At 59.9% G+C, this 20,940-nt stretch overlaps 1 protein-coding gene across 1 annotated transcript in view; it reads left to right on the top strand.

Annotated features, from left to right (window-relative positions):
* Positions 1-20,940, top strand: part of MSH4 (mutS homolog 4) — a 54,307-nt gene that overhangs the window by 18,284 nt on the left and 15,083 nt on the right. Inside the window, exons 8-13 of the mRNA XM_078616917.1 lie at positions 1,209-1,378; positions 2,853-2,920; positions 5,955-6,029; positions 17,774-17,838; positions 19,703-19,875; positions 20,267-20,400. Of these exons, the coding sequence (XP_078473043.1) occupies positions 1,209-1,378; positions 2,853-2,920; positions 5,955-6,029; positions 17,774-17,838; positions 19,703-19,875; positions 20,267-20,400 (685 nt within the window). The remainder of the gene's footprint in view (positions 1-1,208; positions 1,379-2,852; positions 2,921-5,954; positions 6,030-17,773; positions 17,839-19,702; positions 19,876-20,266; positions 20,401-20,940) is intronic.

Genomic DNA, 20,940 nt, shown 5'->3' with positions numbered 1-20,940 from the left:
TTGCGTAACGCTGTGTGGAAGCTACCTAGTCTGTCGCTCCGCACAAAGCTTTCGGTCTTCTCGGCCACAATCATTCCCTCCCTTCTCTACGCTTGCTGAACGTGGACCCCCCTAATGGAGCATCTTCGCCGGTTGGAAACATTTAGGCTGGCCTGCCTACGATCCATCCTGGGTTTAACCAGGCTGGATTGTGTGAGGAGCTCACAAATCCTTGAAATATCTGGGCAAAGTCCCATCGGTGAGCTCCTCCGGCAGGTAAGGCTGCGTTGGCTGGGCCATGTAGCCCGCCTGCCCAGCCACCGCATGCCTAAACAGATTTTGTTCGGCCAGGTCGAGGGGGCTAAACGGGATAGAGAAGAGATGGAGTGATGTGGTACAGGAGGATGTGGAGCTGAGTGGACTTGCCGATGACTGGTACCAGCGGTGTCAAGATCGGCCTCTGGAGGAAGCTCGTGAAGGACGCTACTGGGCAGTTTGAGGCAGTCACCCTCCAACAACAACGGAGGGCGGAGGAGTGACGCTCACAACAACGAGCGGAGCGCCAGGTGGCTAAAGCACAGCAAGTTGGTACACTAGGGGGCACAGGTGGTGCATCAACCAGTCATCTCAGTCAGTCGACCCGTGGCACCTGCTGGGTCTGCCCGTGACCTCCTGCCAGCGGGCGATTGACACTTCACGTGGCCTGTAGGTGCACATAGCCTGGCACAAGCGTCGTGGTAACGTCACCGCCACTTAGTGGCGAATGGCGGTTGTTGTTGTGTTGTTGTGTGACCCTCCTCCACCCGTGTGTGTGCGTGTGTGTGGGGTGCGTGTGTGCGCGTGTGTGCGCGTGTGTGCGTGCGTGTGGTGTGTGGGCTGTGCGTGCGTGTGTGTGCGTGTGTGTGCGTGTGTGTGCGTGTGTGCGTGCGTGTGTGTGCGTGTGTGCGTGTGTGTGTGTGTGTGGTGTGCGTGTGTGTGTTGGTGTGTGCGTGTGTGGTGTGCGTGTGTGTGTGTGTGGTGTGTGTGTGTGTGCGCGTGTGGTGTGTGTGTGTGTGTGCGTGTGTGCGTGCGTGTGTGTGTGCGTGCGTGCGTGTGTGCGCGTGTGTGTGTGCGTGTGTGTGTGGTGTGCATGTGTGTGCGCGTGTGTGTGTGCGCGTGTGTGTCTGCGTGTGTGGTGTGCGTGTGTGGTGTGCGTGTGTGTGTGCGTGTGTGTGTGTGCGTGCACCCAGGAGCTCCCACTCGCTGTTCGGGGTGCTCAACTACACGAGGACGCGTGGAGGAGCGCGCCGGCTCAGAGCCAACATCCACGAGCCGCTGGTGGACGAAGAGACGATCAGAGGCCGTCTCGACTGTGTGGACGAGCTGCTGCAGGAAGACAACTTCTATAGAGTGCAGGCTGGTGGGTGGGTGAGTGGGGTGGGTAGATGAGTGGGTGAGTGGGATGGTGGGTGAGAGGGTGGGTGGGTGAGTGGGTGAGTAGGTGGGTTGGTGAGAGGATGGGTGGGTGAGTCGGTGGGTGAGTGGGTATGTGGGTGAGTGAGTGGGTGAGTGGGTGAGTGAGTGGGTGGGTGAGTGGGTATGTGGGTGAATGAGTGGGTGAGTGAGTGAGTGAGTGGATGGGTGGGTGGGTATGTGGGTGGGTGAGTGCGTGAGTGGGATGGTGGGTGAGAGGGCGGGTGGGTAAGAGGATTGGTGGGTCATTGGGTGAGTGGGTGGTTGAGTGGGTGGGTGTGTGGGTAGGTGAGTGGGTGGGTGGGTGTGTGGGTGGGTGGGTGAGTGAGTGGGTGGGTAGGTAGGTGAATGGGTGGGTGGGTGGGGGGGTGGGTGGGTTGGTGAGTGGGTGGGTTAGTGGGTGGGTGTGTGATGTCTGCGCTACGAACCCGGTGACCCGAGTTCGATTCCCTCTCACAGCCAATATCAATGACGATTATGTGAACCGGTACTGGGCTTCCCCTAGGTCGACTTAGCCTCAAATGAGAACCTGGTGCGGTGTGTAGTAAACATCGCCACTGGGGAGACAAAGGTGGCCGGGCGTGGTTCTGGCCACCTACCCCCTCGTGCCGTGCCGGTCTTTATAGGTGCTCGCTAACAGCACTTGCCCCTACAATCTGTTCAGGTGAAACGGGGAATCTTTGTCTTTGTGTGTTTGTGTGGTGTCTGTGTGTGTGTGTGATGTCTATGTGTGTGTCTGTGTGTGTGTGTCTGTGAGTGTGTGTGCAATGATGTCTGTGTAAAACTACATGGCCGGGAGTCGGAGCCATTCTCTGTACACCTTGGGTTTAACCTGCAGGCTGGATTGTGTGACGAGCTCACAAATCCTCAAAAGATCTGGACAAAGTCTCATCGGTGAGCTCCTCCGGCAGGCAAGGCTGTGTTGGCTGAGCCATGTAGCCCGCATGCGGATCGAGGGGGCTAAACGGGCGCGACACGGGCTAGAGAATAGATGGAGTGATGTGGTACTGAGTGGACTTGCCGATGACTGGTACCAGCGGTGTCAAGATCGGCCTCTGTGGAGGAGGCTTGTGAAGGACGCTACTGGGCAGTTGGAGGCAGTCGCCCTCCAACAATAACGGAGGGCGGAGGAGCAACCGCTCACAACAACTAGCGGAGCGCCGGGTGGCTAAGGCACAGCAAGTGGGCACAGTAGGGGGCACAGGTGGTGCATCAGCCAGTCATCTCGGTCATCTCAGTCAGTCGACCCGTGGCACCTGCTGGGTCTGCCCCGTGACCTCCTGCCAGCGGGCGTTCGACACTTCACGTGGCCTCAAGGTGCACATGGCCTGGCACAAGCGTCGCGGTGACATCACCGCCACTTAGTGGCAAATGGCGGTTGTTGTTGTTGCTGTGTTTGTGATGTCCGTGTGTGTGTGTAGCTATCAGTCAGTTTCTGGATGTAGACCACCTGCTCTCAATGCTGATTCAAATCCCTAAGACAGAGACGGTGAGATGATCACTTTAATCAGCATCAGCATCACCTCACTCAGCACCACACAGCACCCCTTCATCACGTAGAGCAGGGGTGGGGAACGTCCGGCCCACGGGCCGTGTGAGGCCTGCAAAATTTGTGTCTGGCCCTGCCAAGGCAACCGCAGGCGGGATTCGAAATTCAACAAATCTAAGAGCAAACCTGGAAAAGCAGTTGCGAGTAGCAACATCATCAACACCGGCTAACATCACCACACGCCTTGCCAAAGAGAAGCAGTTCCAGCCATCGCATTAGGGGTGAGTTAATGAAATGTTTGACCAAATATAACGGGCTAATTTTAAATTTGATGATTTTGCATGGCCCGCAAATGATGTTACAAATATCCCAATGGCCCTTGGCAGAACAAAGTTTCCCCACCCCTGATGTAGAGAGAGAGAGACTCTCTAGTTATCTATTTACTAGGCTGTTGGGGCTGCCTATGGCCTATGGCCAACAACAGACTGGTCAAGTAAATCCTTAGGATTGTGCGGGGGGCCTTCATCCAGCAGTGGATTTAAGCACAAAAAAAACTCCAGTACTAATGTCATGGACAGAGCACGGCTCTCCCTCAGGGCAGCAGTGGAGAGAGCGCGGCTCTGCCTCAGGGCAGCAGTGGACAGAGCGCGGCTCTGCATCAGGGTAGCAGTGGACAGAGCACGGCTCTGCCTCAGGGCAGCAGTGGAGAGAGCGCGGCTCTGCATCAGGGTAGCAGTGGACAGAGCACGGCTCTGCCTCAGGGCAGCAGTGGAGAGAGCGCGGCTCTGCCTCAGGGCAGCAGTGGAGAGAGCACGGCTCTGCCTCAGGGCAGCAGTGGAGAGAGCACGGCTCTCCCTCAGGGCAGCAGAGGACAGAGCACGGCTCTGCCTCAGGGCAGCAGCGGAGAGAGCGCGGCTCTGCCTCAGGGCAGCAGCGGAGAGAGCGCGGCTCTGCCTCAGGGCAGCAGCGGAGAGAGCGCGGCTCTGCCTCAGGGCAGCAGCGGAGAGAGCGCGGCTCTGCCTCAGGGCAGCAGCGGAGAGAGCGCGGCTCTGCCTCAGGGCAGCAGCGGAGAGAGCGCGGCTCTGCCTCAGGGCAGCAGTGGACAGAGCGCGGCTCTGCCTCAGGGTAGCAGTGGACAGAGCGCGGCTCTGCCTCAGGGTAGCAGTGGACAGAGCGCGGCTCTGCCTCAGGGCAGCAGGGGACATAGCGCGGCTCTGCCTCAGGGCAGCAGCGGAGAGAGCGCCGCTCTGCCTCAGGGCAGCAGCGGAGAGAGCGCGGCTCTGCCTCAGGGCAGCAGCGGAGAGAGCGCGGCTCTGCCTCAGGGCAGCAGCGGAGAGAGCGCGGCTCTGCCTCAGGGCAGCAGCGGAGAGAGCGCGGCTCTGCCTCAGGGCAGCAGCGGAGAGAGCGCGGCTCTGCCTCAGGGCAGCAGCGGAGAGAGCGCGGCTCTGCCTCAGGGCAGCAGCGGAGAGAGCGCGGCTCTGCCTCAGGGCAGCAGCGGAGAGAGCGCGGCTCTGCCTCAGGGCAGCAGCGGAGAGAGCGCGGCTCTGCCTCAGGGCAGCAGCGGAGAGAGCGCGGCTCTGCCTCAGGGCAGCAGCGGAGAGAGCGCGGCTCTGCCTCAGGGCAGCAGCGGAGAGAGCGCGGCTCTGCCTCAGGGCAGCAGCGGAGAGAGCGCGGCTCTGCCTCAGGGCAGCAGCGGAGAGAGCGCGGCTCTGCCTCAGGGCAGCAGCGGAGAGAGCGCGGCTCTGCCTCAGGGCAGCAGCGGAGAGAGCGCGGCTCTGCCTCAGGGCAGCAGTGGAGAGAGCGCGGCTCTGCATCAGGGTAGCAGTGGACAGAGCGCGGCTCTGCCTCAGGGCAGCAGTGGAGAGAGCGCGGCTCTGCCTCAGGGCAGCAGTGGAGAGAGCACGGCTCTGCCTCAGGGCAGCAGTGGAGAGAGCACGGCTCTCCCTCAGGGCAGCAGAGGACAGAGCGCGGCTCTGCCTCAGGGCAGCAGCGGAGAGAGCGCGGCTCTGCCTCAGGGCAGCAGCGGAGAGAGCGCGGCTCTGCCTCAGGGCAGCAGCGGAGAGAGCGCGGCTCTGCCTCAGGGCAGCAGCGGAGAGAGCGCGGCTCTGCCTCAGGGCAGCAGCGGAGAGAGCGCGGCTCTGCCTCAGGGCAGCAGTGGACAGAGCGCGGCTCTGCCTCAGGGCAGCAGTGGACAGAGCGCGGCTCTGCCTCAGGGTAGCAGTGGACAGAGCGCGGCTCTGCCTCAGGGCAGCAGGGGACATAGCGCGGCTCTGCCTCAGGGCAGCAGCGGAGAGAGCGCCGCTCTGCCTCAGGGCAGCAGCGGAGAGAGCGCGGCTCTGCCTCAGGGCAGCAGCGGAGAGAGCGCGGCTCTGCCTCAGGGCAGCAGCGGAGAGAGCGCGGCTCTGCCTCAGGGCAGCAGCGGAGAGAGCGCGGCTCTGCCTCAGGGCAGCAGCGGAGAGAGCGCGGCTCTGCCTCAGGGCAGCAGCGGAGAGAGCGCGGCTCTGCCTCAGGGGCAGCAGCGGAGAGAGCGCGGCTCTGCCTCAGGGCAGCAGCGGAGAGAGCGCGGCTCTGCCTCAGGGCAGCAGCGGAGAGAGCGCGGCTCTGCCTCAGGGCAGCAGCGGAGAGAGCGCGGGCTCTGCCTCAGGGCAGCAGCGGAGAGAGCGCGGCTCTGCCTCAGGGCAGCAGCGGAGAGAGCGCGGCTCTGCCTCAGGGCAGCAGCGGAGAGAGCGCGGCTCTGCCTCAGGGCAGCAGTGGAGAGAGCGCGGCTCTGTCTCACTCTCACTCCCCCGGCTGCTTGCTTGCGGTCACATGACGCACTTCAACCAATCAGGGGGCGTACATGTCTGGGGAGGGGCACGCCTCTGATTGGCTGCTCGCTCACGGTCACGTGACGCACTTGAACCAATCCGTGCCGCGTTAATCACAGAACGACAGTCACAGAGCCGCGTGTGTATATCTACGTGAGTGTTTGTCTTCGTGTATCTCTATGCGTGTCTGTCTATTGATCTGCCTGTCCATGTGCGCCCTGTCCCAGTTGCGGACTGCCGAGTCTAAGATCAACTACGCGGTGCACCTCAAGCACGTGCTGGAGCTGGTGGCGCCATTGCAGGTGACGTCGCCCCGCCGAGATCACGACGACATCACCAATTAGTGTTCATCGCTATGATAACTAATTATTGTTGATCACTATCATCACTAATTATTGGTGATCAATATCATCACCAATTAGTGTCAATCGCTATCATCACTAATTATTATTGATCACTATCATCATCATTAACACCGTAGGGGACATTTATCCGTGAGTGGCACACAAATATGCAGAGACAGCTGCCGCTGGGGGACCCCCCCCAGACTCAACAGAGACAGCTGTCGCTGGGGGACCCCCCCAGACTCACGCACAGAGACAGCTGTCACTGGGGGGACCCCCACATTCATGCACAGAGACAGCTGCCGCTGGGGAGACCCCCCCAGACTCAACAGAGACAGCTGTCGCTGGGGGACCCCCCCAGACTCACACACAGAGACAGCTGCCGCTGGGGGGACCCCCACATTCATGCACAGAGACAGCTGCCGCTGGGGAGACCCCCCCAGACTCACACACAGAGACAGCTGCTGCTGGGGGGACCCCCCCCCCCAGACTCACACACAGAGACAGCTGCCGCTGGGGGGACCCCCCCAGACTCACACACAGAGACAGCTGCCGCTGGGGGGACCCCCCTCCAGACTCACACACAGAGACAGATGCCGCTGGGGGGACCCCCAGACTCACACACAGAGACAGCTGCCGCTGGGGGGACCCCCCTCCAGACTCACACACAGAGACAGCTGCCGCTGGGGGGACCCCCTCCCAGACTCACACACAGAGACAGCTGCCGCTGGGGGGACCCCCCTCCAGACTCACACACAGAGACAGATGCCGCTGGGGGGACCCCCAGACTCACACACAGAGACAGCTGCCGCTGGGGGGACCCCCCTCCAGACTCACACACAGAGACAGCTGCCGCTGGGGGGACCCCCTCCCAGACTCACACACAGAGACAGCTGCCGCTGGGGGGACCCCCCCCAGACTCACACACAGAGACAGCTGCCGCTGGGGGGACCCCCAGACTCACACACAGAGACAGCTGCCGCTGGGGGGACCCCCCCAGACTCAAACACAGAGACAGCTGCCGCTGGGGGGATTCCCCCAGACTCACACACAGAGACAGCTGCCGCTGGGGGGACCCCCCCAGACTCACACACAGAGACAGCTGCCGCTGGGGGGACCCCCCAGACTCACACACAGAGACAGCTGCCACTGGGGGGACTCACACACAGAGACAGCTGCCACTGGGGGGACTCACACACAGAGACAGCTGCCGCTGGGGGGACACACATAGAGACAGCTGCCACTGGGTGGACCCCCCAGGCTCACACACAGAGACAGCTGCCGCTGGGGGGATCCCCTCAGACTCACACGCAGAGACAGCTGCCGCTGGGGGGACCCCCTCAGACTCACACAAAGAGACAGCTGCCGCTGCGGGGACCCCCTCAGACTCACACGCAGAGACAGCTGCCGCTGGGGGGGACCTCCTCAGACTCACACACAGAGACAGCTGCCGCTGCGGGGACCCCCTCAGACTCACACACAGAGACAGCTGCCGCTGGGGGGATCCCCTCAGACTCACACACAGAGACAGCTGCCGCTGGGGGGACCCCCAGACTCACACACAGAGACAGCTGCCGCTGGGGGGACCCCCCCAGACTCAACAAAGACAGCTGTCGCTGGGGGACCCCCCCCAGACTCACACACAGAGACAGCTGCCGCTGGGGGGACCCCCCCAGACTCACACACAGAGACAGCTGCCGCTGGGGGGACCCCCCTCCAGACTCACACACAGAGACAGATGCCGCTGGGGGGGACCCCCAGACTCACACACAGAGACAGCTGCCGCTGGGGGGACCCCTCAGACTCACACACAGAGACAGCTGCCGCTGGGGGGACCCCCAGACTCACACACAGAGACAGCTGCCGCTGGGTGGACCCCCTCAGACTCACACACAGAGACAGCTGCCGCTGGGGGGATCCCCTCAGACTCACACGCAGAGACAGCTGCAGCTGGGGGGACCCCCCAGGCTCACACACAGAGACAGCTGCCGCTGGGGGGACTCACACACAGGGACAGCTGCCGCTGGAGGGACCCCCCCCAGACTCACACGCAGAGACAGCTGCCGCTGGGGGGACCCCCCCAGACTCACACACAGAGACAGCTGCCGCTGGGGGGACCCCCTCAGACTCACACAGAGACAGCTGCCGCTGGGGGGACCCCCCCAGACTCACACACAGAGACAGCTGCCGCTGGGGGGACAACAACAACAACAACCGCCATTCGCCACTAAGTGGCGGTGATGTCACCACGACGCTTGTGCCAGGCCATGTGCACCTTGAGGCCACGTGAAGTGTCGAACGCCCGCTGGCAGGAGGTCACGGGGCAGACTCAGGTGCCACGGGTGACTGACCGAGATGACCGAGATGACTGGCTGATGCACCACCTGTGCCCCCTACTGTACCAACTTGCTGTGCTTTAGCCACCCGGCGCTCCGCTCGTTGTTGTGAGCGTCGCTCCTCCGCCCTCCGTTGTTGTTGGAGGACGTCTGCCTCCAACTGCCCAGTAGCGTCCTTGACGAGCCTCCTCCACTGAGGCCGATCTTGACACCGCTGGTACCAGTCATCGGCAAGTCCACTCAGCTCCACGTCCTCCTGTACCACATCACTCTATCTCTTCTCTAGCCCGTGCCGCGCCCGTTTAGCCCCCTCGATCCGGCCGAACAAAAGCTGTTTAGGCATGCGGTGGCTGGGCATGCGGGCTACATGACCCAGCCAACGCAGCCTTGCCTGCCGGAGGAGCTCACTGATGGGACTTTGCCCAGATCTTTCAAGGACTTGTGAGCTCCTCACACAATCCAGCCTGGTTAAACCCAGGATGGATCGTAGGCAGGCCAGCCTAAATGTTTCCAACCGGCGAAGATGCTCCACTAGGGGGGTCCACGTTTCGCAAGCATAGAGAAGGGAGGGAATGACCGTGGCCGAGAAGACCTGAAGCTTCGTGCGGAGCGACAGACCAGGTAGTTTCCACACAGCGTTACGCAACCGATGAAAAGATATTGCCGCTCGACTGATTCGGAGTGAGACCTCTGCTGATAAACTGGAGCCGGTCATAAGCACACTGCCCAGGTATGGGAAACTCTCCACTCTCTCCACTACCCCATCACCGATTGGGAGTTGTGGGGGTGGAGTGTCCGATGGTACAAAATACCCAGGCAGGTGCTTAGTTTTGGTGGGGCTGATGGTAAGGCCCCACCTCTTAGTGGCACGCTCCAGTCTCAGCAGCAGCGTCTCCAACTCCTCTTCTGAATGAGCAGCTATTACCAAATCATCGGCATACATAACGTGGTTGACCAATAGGGAGCCATCCCTTGATCGCACCCGGGCGTCGATCAGCCTCCCATTATATCTGTACCAAATGGAAATTCCCCCGGTACAGCTATTGAAGGCTTCACGAACTACGCAGTCGAAATAGATGTTAAATAATGTGGGAGCCAGAGGACATCCCTGTCGCACCCCAAGGTGTACAGGGAAAGGCTCCGACTCCCGGCCACGTAGTTTTACCCGGGCCCGCTCACCATCATGAAGGTCCTTAATGATCGTGAGCAGAGGGTCAGGGACTCCGAAAGCACGAAGAACAACCCAGAGCCCAGTCCTACTGATGGTATCATAGGCCTTGACCAGGTCAATAAAGCAGAGATGTAGGTCTTTTTGGAATTCCCTACACCTCTGCTGTAGCAGACGGACAGAAAATATGGCATCTGTGCAGGACCGCCCTTTCCTGAAACCGCATTGGGGCTCCGCAAGCCTCTCCTCAGCGTGCCCAGCAAGGCGATGTTGAATAATCCTTGCCAGGACCTTACCCGGCACACTGAGGAGTGAGATGCCCCTGTAGTTGTTACAGTCGGTACGGTCCCCCTTCTTAAAGAGGGGGACCACCAGGGCATCCTTCCAGTCCTGCGGAACCCGTCCAGTGGTCCAGACTGTTGTTATGATGTCATATAGGGCAGTCTGTGCACAAACGCCACCCTCCCTCAGCATTTCGCTTGGGAGATCATCTCTGCCCGGTGCCTTCCCTGGCCTCAGACTCCGGATCGCCCTCAGTACTTCCTCAACAGCTGGCACTTCAGCCAGCCACTCACAGGGGGTGACCTCTTCCAATATTTGAGGCACCGCAACCTCAGCAGGGTTATCCCCACTTTGTGCCATGATGTTTTCCTGGCTGTGAGATTTTCCCTCCCCCAGGACCTCACAGAAATGCTCAGCAAATCTGCAAACCTGTCCCTGGGGGTCGGATATTGGATCACCGTTTTTTCCTCTAATGATGGTAATAGGTGTGGCGCTGCAGGTTACTTTTTTGATGGAGTTAAATAGTGATTTGTGATCGCGGGCCACTGAGGCAGACTCCATCTCCTCAGCAACCCGCGACCACCACCCATCCTTACAGCGCCTTACGGCTCTCCGAACCTCCGAGCGAAGGCTGCGGTAAACCTCCTCATTCTCTGACGTGGGATGCTGTAGGCGATGAGAGTGGGCCTGTCGCTTTTTCTCAATTAACCTGAACACCTCCTCTGTCAGCCAGGGTTTCTGGGGAGGTCTGGACCGCGTGCCCAAAGCAGCCATTGCAGCTGCATGAGTCACAGTCTTAAACCTCGCCCATTTACCCTCGACATCAGGTGGAGTGGGGGACGATGCCAACCCCAGCTCCAAGCGATGATGAAATTCTCGCTTGCAACTTTCATCAGCTAACTGAGACCAAGCCACTTTTGGTTGGAATGGGATCCTGGGTGTACACCCACCACCGGAGTGGAAGAATGGCAGGCGCATCTTACAGATGACTAGTCGATGGTCAGAGGGCAGATCAGCTCCACGGTAGGTCCTGGTGTCAAGGACATGGGCTCGCATCCGCTGGTCCGTCACTATGTAGTCCAGCAGATGTTCTTGCTTGGACCCGGCATGTATCCATGATGTTGTGTGGATGCGCCGATGCCGGAAGAGCGTGTTGGTAATTACAAGCCCATGGGCTGCACAAAAATCTAGCAGCCTCCTACCGTTATTATTGAGCTGATCTGGCCCATGCCTTCCAATCACTCCAGACCAGGTGCCAGCATCATGACCAACTCGGGCATTGAAGTCACCCAACAAGATGACTCTGTCCCGAGTGGCCACTTTAGCCAGCACCTGTGACAGGAGGTCATAGAAAGCATATGACTCATCGGCTTTGCCTGTATCCCTCCACGGATGTTCGTCTTCGGTGGGGGCATAAGTAACCACGACCACCACTCGTCGCCTCTGGTTGATGGGAAGGCGAGCCCAAGTATCCTGGGGCTTACAGCTTCCCACACCTCACCGCCACGCTCCCACGCCCCCTTCATTCTTTTGTTCAGAAGAAGAGCCACACCCTGTTGTTTGGCAGTCTCCTGCCCCGAGTAGAGGACTGTCCACCCCTCATGGTGGCAGGAGCCAGAACTGGTCCACCGGACCTCCTGAATGCCACAGAGATCCAGGCGGTACCGGTCCAGCTCCCGACAGAGGAGTGGCAGCCTCTCCTCCGCAGTGAGCGTTCGAACATTCCACGTGGCCATCCACAATGGTTTTTCGTTGTTTCTGGAGGAGCCCCGAGGGTGAAAATTCAATCTCCTGGCTCCGCCAAATGGGGTTTGGCCAGGAGACGTCATAAAAGCCTGACCCCCCGGGGCCTCCGGCACAAGCTTATTAATTACAGGTTTATGTTTAATTCGTAGTTTAGTGGTGGTTAATTGAAGGTGGAGGGGTTACCAGCCCCTCGCACCCGTCCAGAGCCCCCGTTTAGCCACAGTGGTGGTCACAGACGCCATGAGGGGAGAGGCCAATGGGCATTGGCCCTCCCCCCACAGCACTGCCCACGACAGTGTTGCCCGTCCGGCACCGCGAGGAGGTAGGAGGTTGTTTTGCCGGACTCACACACAGGGACAGCTGCCGCTGGAGGGACCCCCCCCAGACTCACACGCAGAGACAGCTGCCGCTGGGGGGACGCCCCCAGACTCACACACAGAGACAGCTGCCGCTGGGGGGCCCCCTCAGACTCACACACAGAGACAGCTGCCGCTGGGGGGACCCCCCCAGACTCACACAGAGACAGCTGCCGCTGGGGGGACAACAACAACAACAACCGCCATTCGCCACTAAGTGGCGGTGACGTCACCACGACGCTTGTGCCAGGCCATGTGCACCTTGAGGCCACGTGAAGTGTCGAACGCCCGCTGGCAGGAGGTCACGGGGCAGACCCAGGTGCCACGGGTCGACTGACCGAGATGACCGAGATGACTGGCTGATGCACCACCTGTGCCCCCTACTGTACCAACTTGCTGTGCTTTAGCCACCCGGCGCTCCGTTCGTTGTTGTGAGCGTCGCTCCACCGCCCTCCGTTGTTGTTGGAGGACGTCTGCCTCCAACTGCCCAGTAGCGTCCTTCACGAGCCTCCTCCACTGAGGCCGATCTTGACACCGCTGGTACCAGTCATCGGCAAGTCCACTCAGCTCCACGTCCTCCTGTACCACATCACTCCATCTCTTCTCTAGCCCGTGCCGCGCCCGTTTAGCCCCCTCGATCCGGCCGAACAAAAGCTGTTTAGGCATGCGGTGGCTGGGCATGCGGGCTACATGACCCAGCCAACGCAGCCTTGCCTGCCAGAGGAGCTCACTGATGGGACTTTGCCCAGATCTTTCAAGGACTTGTGAGCTCCTCACACAATCCAGCCTGGTTAAACCCAGGATGGATCGTAGGCAGGCCAGCCTAAATGTTTCCAACCGGCGAAGATGCTCCACTAGGGGGGTCCACGTTTCGCAAGCGTAGAGAAGGGAGGGAATGACCGTGGCCGAGAAGACCTGAAGCTTCGTGCGGAGCGACAGACCAGGTAGTTTCCACACAGCGTTACGCAACCGATGAAAAGATATTGCCGCTCGACTGATTCGGAGTGAGACCTCTGCTGATAAACTGGAGCCGGTCATAAGCACACTGCCCAGGTATGGGAAACTCTCCACTCTCTCCACTACCCCATCACCGATTGGGAGTTGTGGAGGTGGAGTGTCCGATGGTACAAAATACCCAGGCAGGTGCTTAGTTTTGGTGGGGCTGATGGTAAGGCCCCACCTCTTAGTGGCACGCTCCAGTCTCAGCAGCAGCGTCTCCAACTCCTCTTCTGAATGAGCAGCTATTACCAAATCATCGGCATACATAACGTGGTTGACCAATAGGGAGCCATCCCTTGATCGCACCCGGGCGTCGATCAGCCTCCCATTATATCTGTACCAAATGGAAATTCCCCCGGTACAGCTATTGAAGGCTTCACGAACTACGCAGTCGAAATAGATGTTAAATAATGTGGGAGCCAGAGGACATCCCTGTCGCACCCCAAGGTGTACAGGGAAAGGCTCCGACTCCCGGCCACGTAGTTTTACCCGGGCCCGCTCACCATCATGAAGGTCCTTAATGATCGTGAGCAGAGGGTCAGGGACTCCGAAAGCACGAAGAACAACCCAGAGCCCAGTCCTACTGATGGTATCATAGGCCTTGACCAGGTCAATAAAGCAGAGATGTAGGTCTTTTTGGAATTCCCTACACCTCTGCTGTAGCAGACGGACAGAAAATATGGCATCTGTGCAGGACCGCCCTTTCCTGAAACCGCATTGGGGCTCCGCAAGCCTCTCCTCAGCGTGCCCAGCAAGGCGATGTTGAATAATCCTTGCCAGGACCTTACCCGGCACACTGAGGAGTGAGATGCCCCTGTAGTTGTTACAGTCGGTACGGTCCCCCTTCTTAAAGAGGGGGACCACCAGGGCATCCTTCCAGTCCTGCGGAACCCGTCCAGTGGTCCAGACTGTTGTTATGATGTCATATAGGGCAGTCTGTGCACAAACACCACCCTCCCTCAGCATTTCGCTTGGGAGATCATCTCTGCCCGGTGCCTTCCCTGGCCTCAGACTCCGGATCGCCCTCAGTACTTCCTCAACAGCTGGCACCTCAGCCAGCCACTCACAGGGGGTGACCTCTTCCAATATTTGAGGCACCGCAACCTCAGCAGGGTTATCCCCACTTTGTGCCATGATGTTTTCCTGGCTGTGAGATTTTCCCTCCCCCAGGACCTCACAGAAATGCTCAGCAAATCTGCAAACCTGTCCCTGGGGGTCGGATATTGGATCACCGTTTTTTCCTCTAATGATGGTAATAGGTGTGGCGCTGCAGGTTACTTTTTTGATGGAGTTAAATAGTGATTTGTGATCGCGGGCCACTGAGGCAGACTCCATCTCCTCAGCAACCCGCGACCACCACCCATCCTTACAGCGCCTTACGGCTCTCCGAACCTCCGAGCAAAGGCTGCGGTAAACCTCCTCATTCTCTGACGTGGGATGCTGTAGGTGATGAGAGTGGGCCTGTCGCTTTTTCTCAATTAACCTGAACACCTCCTCTGTCAGCCAGGGTTTCTGGGGAGGTCTGGACCGCGTGCCCAAAGCAGCCATTGCAGCTGCATGAGTCACAGTCTTAAACCTCGCCCATTTACCCTCGACATCAGGTGGAGTGGGGGACGATGCCAACCCCAGCTCCAAGCGATGATGAAATTCTCGCTTGCAACTTTCATCAGCTAACTGAAACCAAGCCACTTTTGGTTGGAATGGGATCCTGGGTGTACACCCACCACCGGAGTGGAAGAATGGCAGGCGCATCTTACAGATGACTAGTCGATGGTCAGAGGGCAGATCAGCTCCACGGTAGGTCTTGGTGTCAAGGACATGGGCTCGCATCCGCTGGTCCGTCACTATGTAGTCTAGCAGATGTTCTTGCTTGGACCCGGCATGTATCCATGATGTTGTGTGGATGCGCCGATGCCGGAAGAGCGTGTTGGTAATTACAAGCCCATGGGCTGCACAAAAATCTAGCAGCCTCCTACCGTTATTATTGAGCTGATCTGGCCCATGCCTTCCAATCACTCCAGACCAGGTGCCAGCATCATGACCAACTCAGGCATTGAAGTCACCCAACAAGATGACTCTGTCTCGAGTGGCCACTTTAGCCAGCACCTGTGACAGGAGGTCATAGAAAGCATATGACTCATCGGCTTTGCCTGTATCCCTCCACGGATGTTCGTCTTTGGTGGGGGCATAAGTAACCACGACCACCACTCGTCGCCTCTGGTTGATGGGAAGGCGAGCCCAAAGTATCCTGGGGCTTACAGCTTCCCACACCTCACCGCCACGCTCCCACGCCCCCTTCATTCTTTTGTTCAGAAGAAGAGCCACACCCTGTTGTTTGGCAGTCTCCTGCCCCGAGTAGAGGACTGTCCACCCCTCATGGTGGCAGGAGCCAGAACCGGTCCACCGGACCTCCTGAATGCCACAGAGATCCAGGCGGTACCGGTCCAGCTCCCGACAGAGGAGTGGCAGCCTCTCCTTATTGATCACCCCCCCCAGACTCACACACAGAGACAGCTGCCGCTGGGGGGACCCCCAGACTCACACACAGAGACAGCTGCCGCTGGGGGGACCCCCCCAGACTCACACACAGAGACAGATGCCGCTGGGGGGATTCCCCCAGACTCACACACAGAGACAGCTGCCGCTGGGGGGACCCCCCCAGACTCACACACAGAGACAGCTGCCGCTGGGGGACCCCCCAGACTCACACACAGAGACAGCTGCCACTGGGGGGACTCACACACAGAGACAGCTGCCGCTGGGGGGACTCACACACAGAGACAGCTGCCGCTGGGGGGACCCCCAGACTCACACACAGACACAGCTGCCGCTGGGGGGACCCCCAGACTTACACACAGAGACAGCTGCCGCTGGGGGGACACACATAGAGACAGCTGCCGCTGGGTGGACCCCCCAGGCTCACACACAGAGACAGCTGCCGCTGGGGGGATCCCCTCAGACTCACACGCAGAGACAGCTGCCGCTGGGGGGACCCCCTCAGACTCACACACAGAGACAGCTGCCGCTGCGGGGACCCCCTCAGACTCACACGCAGAGACAGCTGCCGCTGGGGGGGACCTCAGACTCACACACAGAGACAGCTGCCGCTGGGGGGACCCCCTCAGACTCACACACAAAGACAGCTGCCGCTGGGGGGATCCCCTCAGACTCACACACAGAGACAGCTGCCGCTGGGGGGACCCCCAGACTCACACACAGAGACAGCTGCCGCTGGGGGGACCCCTCAGACTCACACACAGAGACAGCTGCCGCTGGGGGGGACCCCTCAGACTCACACACAGAGACAGCTGCCGCTGGGGGGACCCCCAGACTCACACACAGAGACAGCTGCCGCTGGGGGGACCCCCTCAGACTCACACACAGAGACAGCTGCCGCTGGGGGGATCCCCTCAGACTCACACGCAGAGACAGCTGCAGCTGGGGGGACCCCCCAGGCTCACACACAGAGACAGCTGCCGCTGGGGGGATCCCCTCAGACTCACACACAGAGACAGCTGCCGCTGGGGGGACCCCCAGACTCACACACAGAGACAGCTGCCGCTGGGGGGACCCCTCAGACTCACACACAGAGACAGCTGCCGCTGGGGGGGACCCCTCAGACTCACACACAGAGACAGCTGCCGCTGGGGGGACCCCTCAGACTCACACACAGAGACAGCTGCCGCTGGGGGGACCCCCAGACTCACACACAGAGACAGCTGCCGCTGGGGGGACCCCCTCAGACTCACACACAGAGACAGCTGCCGCTGGGGGGATCCCCTCAGACTCACACGCAGAGACAGCTGCAGCTGGGGGGACCCCCCAGGCTCACACACAGAGACAGCTTCCGCTGAGGGGACTCACACACAGGGACAGCTGCCGCTGGAGGGACCCCCCCCCCAGACTCACACGCAGAGACAGCTGCCGCTGGGGGGACCCCCTCAGACTCACACACAGAGACAGCTGCCGCTGGGGGGACCCCCCCAGACTCACACACAGAGACAGCTGCCGCTGGGGGGACCCCCCCAGACTCACACGCAGAGACAGCTGCCGCTGGGGGGACCCCCCCAGACTCACACACAGAGACAGCTGGCGCTGGGGGGACTCATACACAGAGACAGCTGCCGCTGGGGGGACTCACACACAGAGACAGCTGCCGCTGGGGGGTGAGGTGAGTGGTGACTGGTGAGTAGTGAGTAGTGAGTGTGAGTGGTGAGTGTGAGTGGTGAATGTGCGTGGTGAGGTGAGTGTGAGTGGTGAGTGTGAGTGGTGAGTGTGAGTGGTGAGGTGAGTGGTGAGTGACCCTCACCTCTCTCCCCTGTCTGCTGTGTTCCCAGCGAGTGGTGAGTGGTGAGGTGAGTGGTGAGTGACCCTCACCTCTCTCTCCCCTGTCTGCTGTGTTCCCAGCGAGTGGTGAGTGTGAGTGGTGAGTGACCCTCACCTCTCTCTGCTGTGTTCCCAGCGAGTGGTGAGTGGTGGGTGGCGAGTAGTGAGTGGTGAGGTGAGTGGTGAGTAGTGAGTGGTGAGTGTGAGTGGTGAGTGAGAGTGGTGAGTGACCCTCACCTCTCTCTGCTGTGTTCCCAGCGAGTGGTGAGTGTGAGTGGTGGTGAGTGGTTAGGTGAGTGGTGAGTGACCCTCACCTCTCTCCTCTGCTGTGTTCCCAGCAAGTGGTAAGTGTGAGTGGTGAGATGAGTGGTGAGTGTGAGTGGTGAGTGACCCTCACCTCTCTCTCCCCTGCCTGTTGTGTTCCCAGCAAGTGGTGAGTGTGAGTGGTGAGTGACCCTCACCTCTCACCTCTTTCTGCTGTGTTCCCAGCGAGCGCTCAGCCCCTGCAAGACGCCGCTGCTGACAGCCTACCACAGCTCCCTGTTGGACTGCAGGTGACGAGGTGGTGGTGGTGGGGGTGGTGGTGGGGGTGGGAGTGGTGATGGTGGAGGTGGTGGTGGTGGAGGTGACGAGGCTGGTGGGGGTGGTGGTGGTGGAGGTGGTGGTGGTGGTAGTGGTGGTGGAGGTGGTGGTGGTGGTGGAGGTGGTGGTGGTGGGGGTGGTGGTGGAGGTGGTGGTGGGGGTGGTGGTGGTGGAGGTGGTGGTGGGGTTGGTGGTGGGGTTGGTGGTGGTGGAGGTGGTGGTGGGGTTGGTGGGGGTTGTGGAGGTGGTGGTGGTGGAGGTGGTGGTGATGGAGGTGGTGGTGGTAGTGGGGGTGGTGGTGGTGGAGGTGGTGGTGTGGGTGGTGGTGGTGGTGGAGGTGGTGGTTGGGTTGGTGGTGGGGTTGGTGGGGGTGGTGGAGGTGGTGGTGGTGGTAGTGGTGGTGGTGGGGGTGGTGGTGGGGTTGGTGGTGGTGGTGGTGGTGGAGGTAGTGGTGGTGGTGGGGGTTGGCTTGGTGGTAGTGGTGGTGGTGGGGGTGGGTTTAACCAGGCTGGATTGTGTGAGGAGCTCACAAATCTTTGAAAGATCTGGACAAAGTCCCATTGGTGAGTTCCTCCGGCAGGCAAGGCTGCGTTGGCTGGGTCATGTAGCCCGCATGCCCAGTCACCGCATGCCTAAACAGCTTTTGTTCGGCCGGATCGAGAGGCCTAGAGAAGAGATGGAGTGATGTGGTACAGGAGGATGTGGAGCTGAGTGGACTTGCCGATGACTGGTACCAGCGGTGTCAAGATCGGCCTCTGTGGAGGAGGCTCGTGAAGGACGCTACTGTGCAGTTGGAGGCAGTCACCCTCCAACAACAACGGATGGCGGAGGAGCGACGCTCACAACAACAAGCGGAGCGCCAGGTGGCTAAAGCACAGCGAGTTGACACAGTAGTGGGCACAGGTGGTGCATCAGCCAGTCATCTCGGTCATCTCAATCATTCGACCCGCGGCACCTGCTGGGTCTGCCCCGTGACCTCCTGCCAGCGGGCGTTCGACACTTCACGTGGCAGCCTCAAGGTGCACGCGGCCCGGCACAAGCGTCGTGGTGACGTCAACCCCAACTTAGTGGCGAATGGCGGTTGTTGTTGTTGCGTGCGTGGGTGGGTGGGTGAGTGGGTGGATGGGTTGTTTAGTGAGTTGGGGCATGGGTTAGTGAGTGGGTGATTGAGTGGGTGAGTGAGGGAGTGACCTCCTGCCAGCGGGCGTTCGACACTTCACGAGGCAGCCTCAAGGTGCACGCGGCCCGGCACAAGCTTCGTGGTGACGTCACCGCCTTTTAGTGGCGAATGGCGGTTGTTGTTAGTGGTAGCATTGGTGGTGGTGGCGTTGGTGGCAGTGGTGGTGGTGTTGGTGGTGTTGGATCGTGGTGGTGGTGGTGGTGTTCAGTTGGTGGCGGTGGTGGTTGCATTCATGGTGGTGGTGGCAGTGGTGATGGCAGGATTGGTGGTGTGGCGTTGGTGGTGGTGTTGGTGGTGTTGCTGGTGGATCGTGGTAGTGGTGGTGAAGTTGGTGGTGGTGGTGTTCAGTGGGTGTTAGCGGTGGTGGTGAAGTTGGTGGTGAAGTTGGTGGTGGTGTTGTTGTTCAGTGGGTGTTAGCGGTGGTGGTCGTTGTGGTGAAGTTGTTGGTGGTGGTGTTCAGGCGGTGGTGGTGGTTGTGGTGAAGTTGGTGGTGGAGTTATTTTGCAGTGGGTGTTAGCAGTGGTGGTGGTTGTGGTGAAGTTGGTGGTGGTGTTGTTTAGTGGGTGTTGTTGTTGGCGGCGTTGTCGATGGCGTTGGTGACACCACCATCACCGCGTCTCCTCCCTCCCCCGCCCGCGTCCCCGTGCCCGTGCCAGGTTCCTTGCGATCCTGGACAGGCTGCGCGCCGTGCTCACCGACGATCTTCCCCTCCGCAAGGGGAACCTCCTCTCGGCCCGGACGCGGCGCTGCCACGTGGTGCGGTCCGGCCTCAACGGCTTCCTGGACCTCGCTCGGCGCATCCTCTCCGAGGCCGTCGGAGACATCGAAGGCACGGCACCGCTCACCCACCACCACCCTCCCCCCCCCCGGCCGTCTTTGTTTCTCTTCCTCTCTTCGTCTACTGCCTTGCTGTCGTACGTTCGGAGTTTGCGTGTCTCTTTCATCGTCGTCATTGTCGCGGTGGCTATGAGATGTCAACTACCTCGCCTGGTACGCAGGAGGTCGTGGGTTCCACCACCATCATCATCCTCATCGTCACGGTGTCTATGAGATGTCGACTACCTAGCCTGGTAGGCAGGAAGTCGTGGGTTTCATCATCATCATCGTCGTCATCGTCACGGTGGCTATGAGCTGTCAACTACCTCGCCTGGTAGGCAGGAGGTCGTGGGTTCCATTATAATCTCCCCCCCCCTCTGCCCCCTGCCCATTCTCTCTCCCAGAGATCATCAAGCAGCTGTCCGAGATTCACAACCTGCCCATGTCCATGAGCTACAGCGCCGTGCGCGGCTTCTACATCCAGACGCCCGCTCACTGCCTGCAGCCCAAACAGCGCCTGCCAGAGGTCTTCATCAAGGTCACCACACAGAGACCCATAGACTCATCATAGAGACCCATAGACTCATCATAGAGACCCATAGACTCACCACACAGTGACCCATAGACTCATCATAGAGACCCATAGACTCACCACAGAGAGACCCATAGACTCATTATAGAGACCCATAGACTCACCACACACACACAGACTCACCACACAGAGACCCATAGACTCATCACACAGAGACCCATAGACTCATCACACAGAGACCCATAGACTCACCATACAGTGACCCATAGACTCACCACACAATGACCCATAGACTCATCACACAGCGACCCGTAGACTCATCACACAGAGACCCATAGACTCATCACACGGGGACCCATAGACTCATCATAGAGACCCACAGACTCACCACACAGAGACACATAGACTCATCACACAGAGACCCATAGACTCATCACACGGGGACCCATAGACTCATCATAGAGACCCATAGACTCACCACAGAGAGACCCATAGATTCATCATAGAGACCCATAGACTCACCACACACACACAGACTCACCACAC

Source organism: Lampetra planeri, chromosome 52, assembly GCF_965212315.1.
Source record: "Lampetra planeri chromosome 52, kcLamPlan1.2.h2, whole genome shotgun sequence".
NCBI classification, from domain to species: Eukaryota; Metazoa; Chordata; class Hyperoartia; order Petromyzontiformes; family Petromyzontidae; genus Lampetra; species Lampetra planeri.
This window is presented reverse-complemented; position numbering and strand designations above follow the sequence as displayed.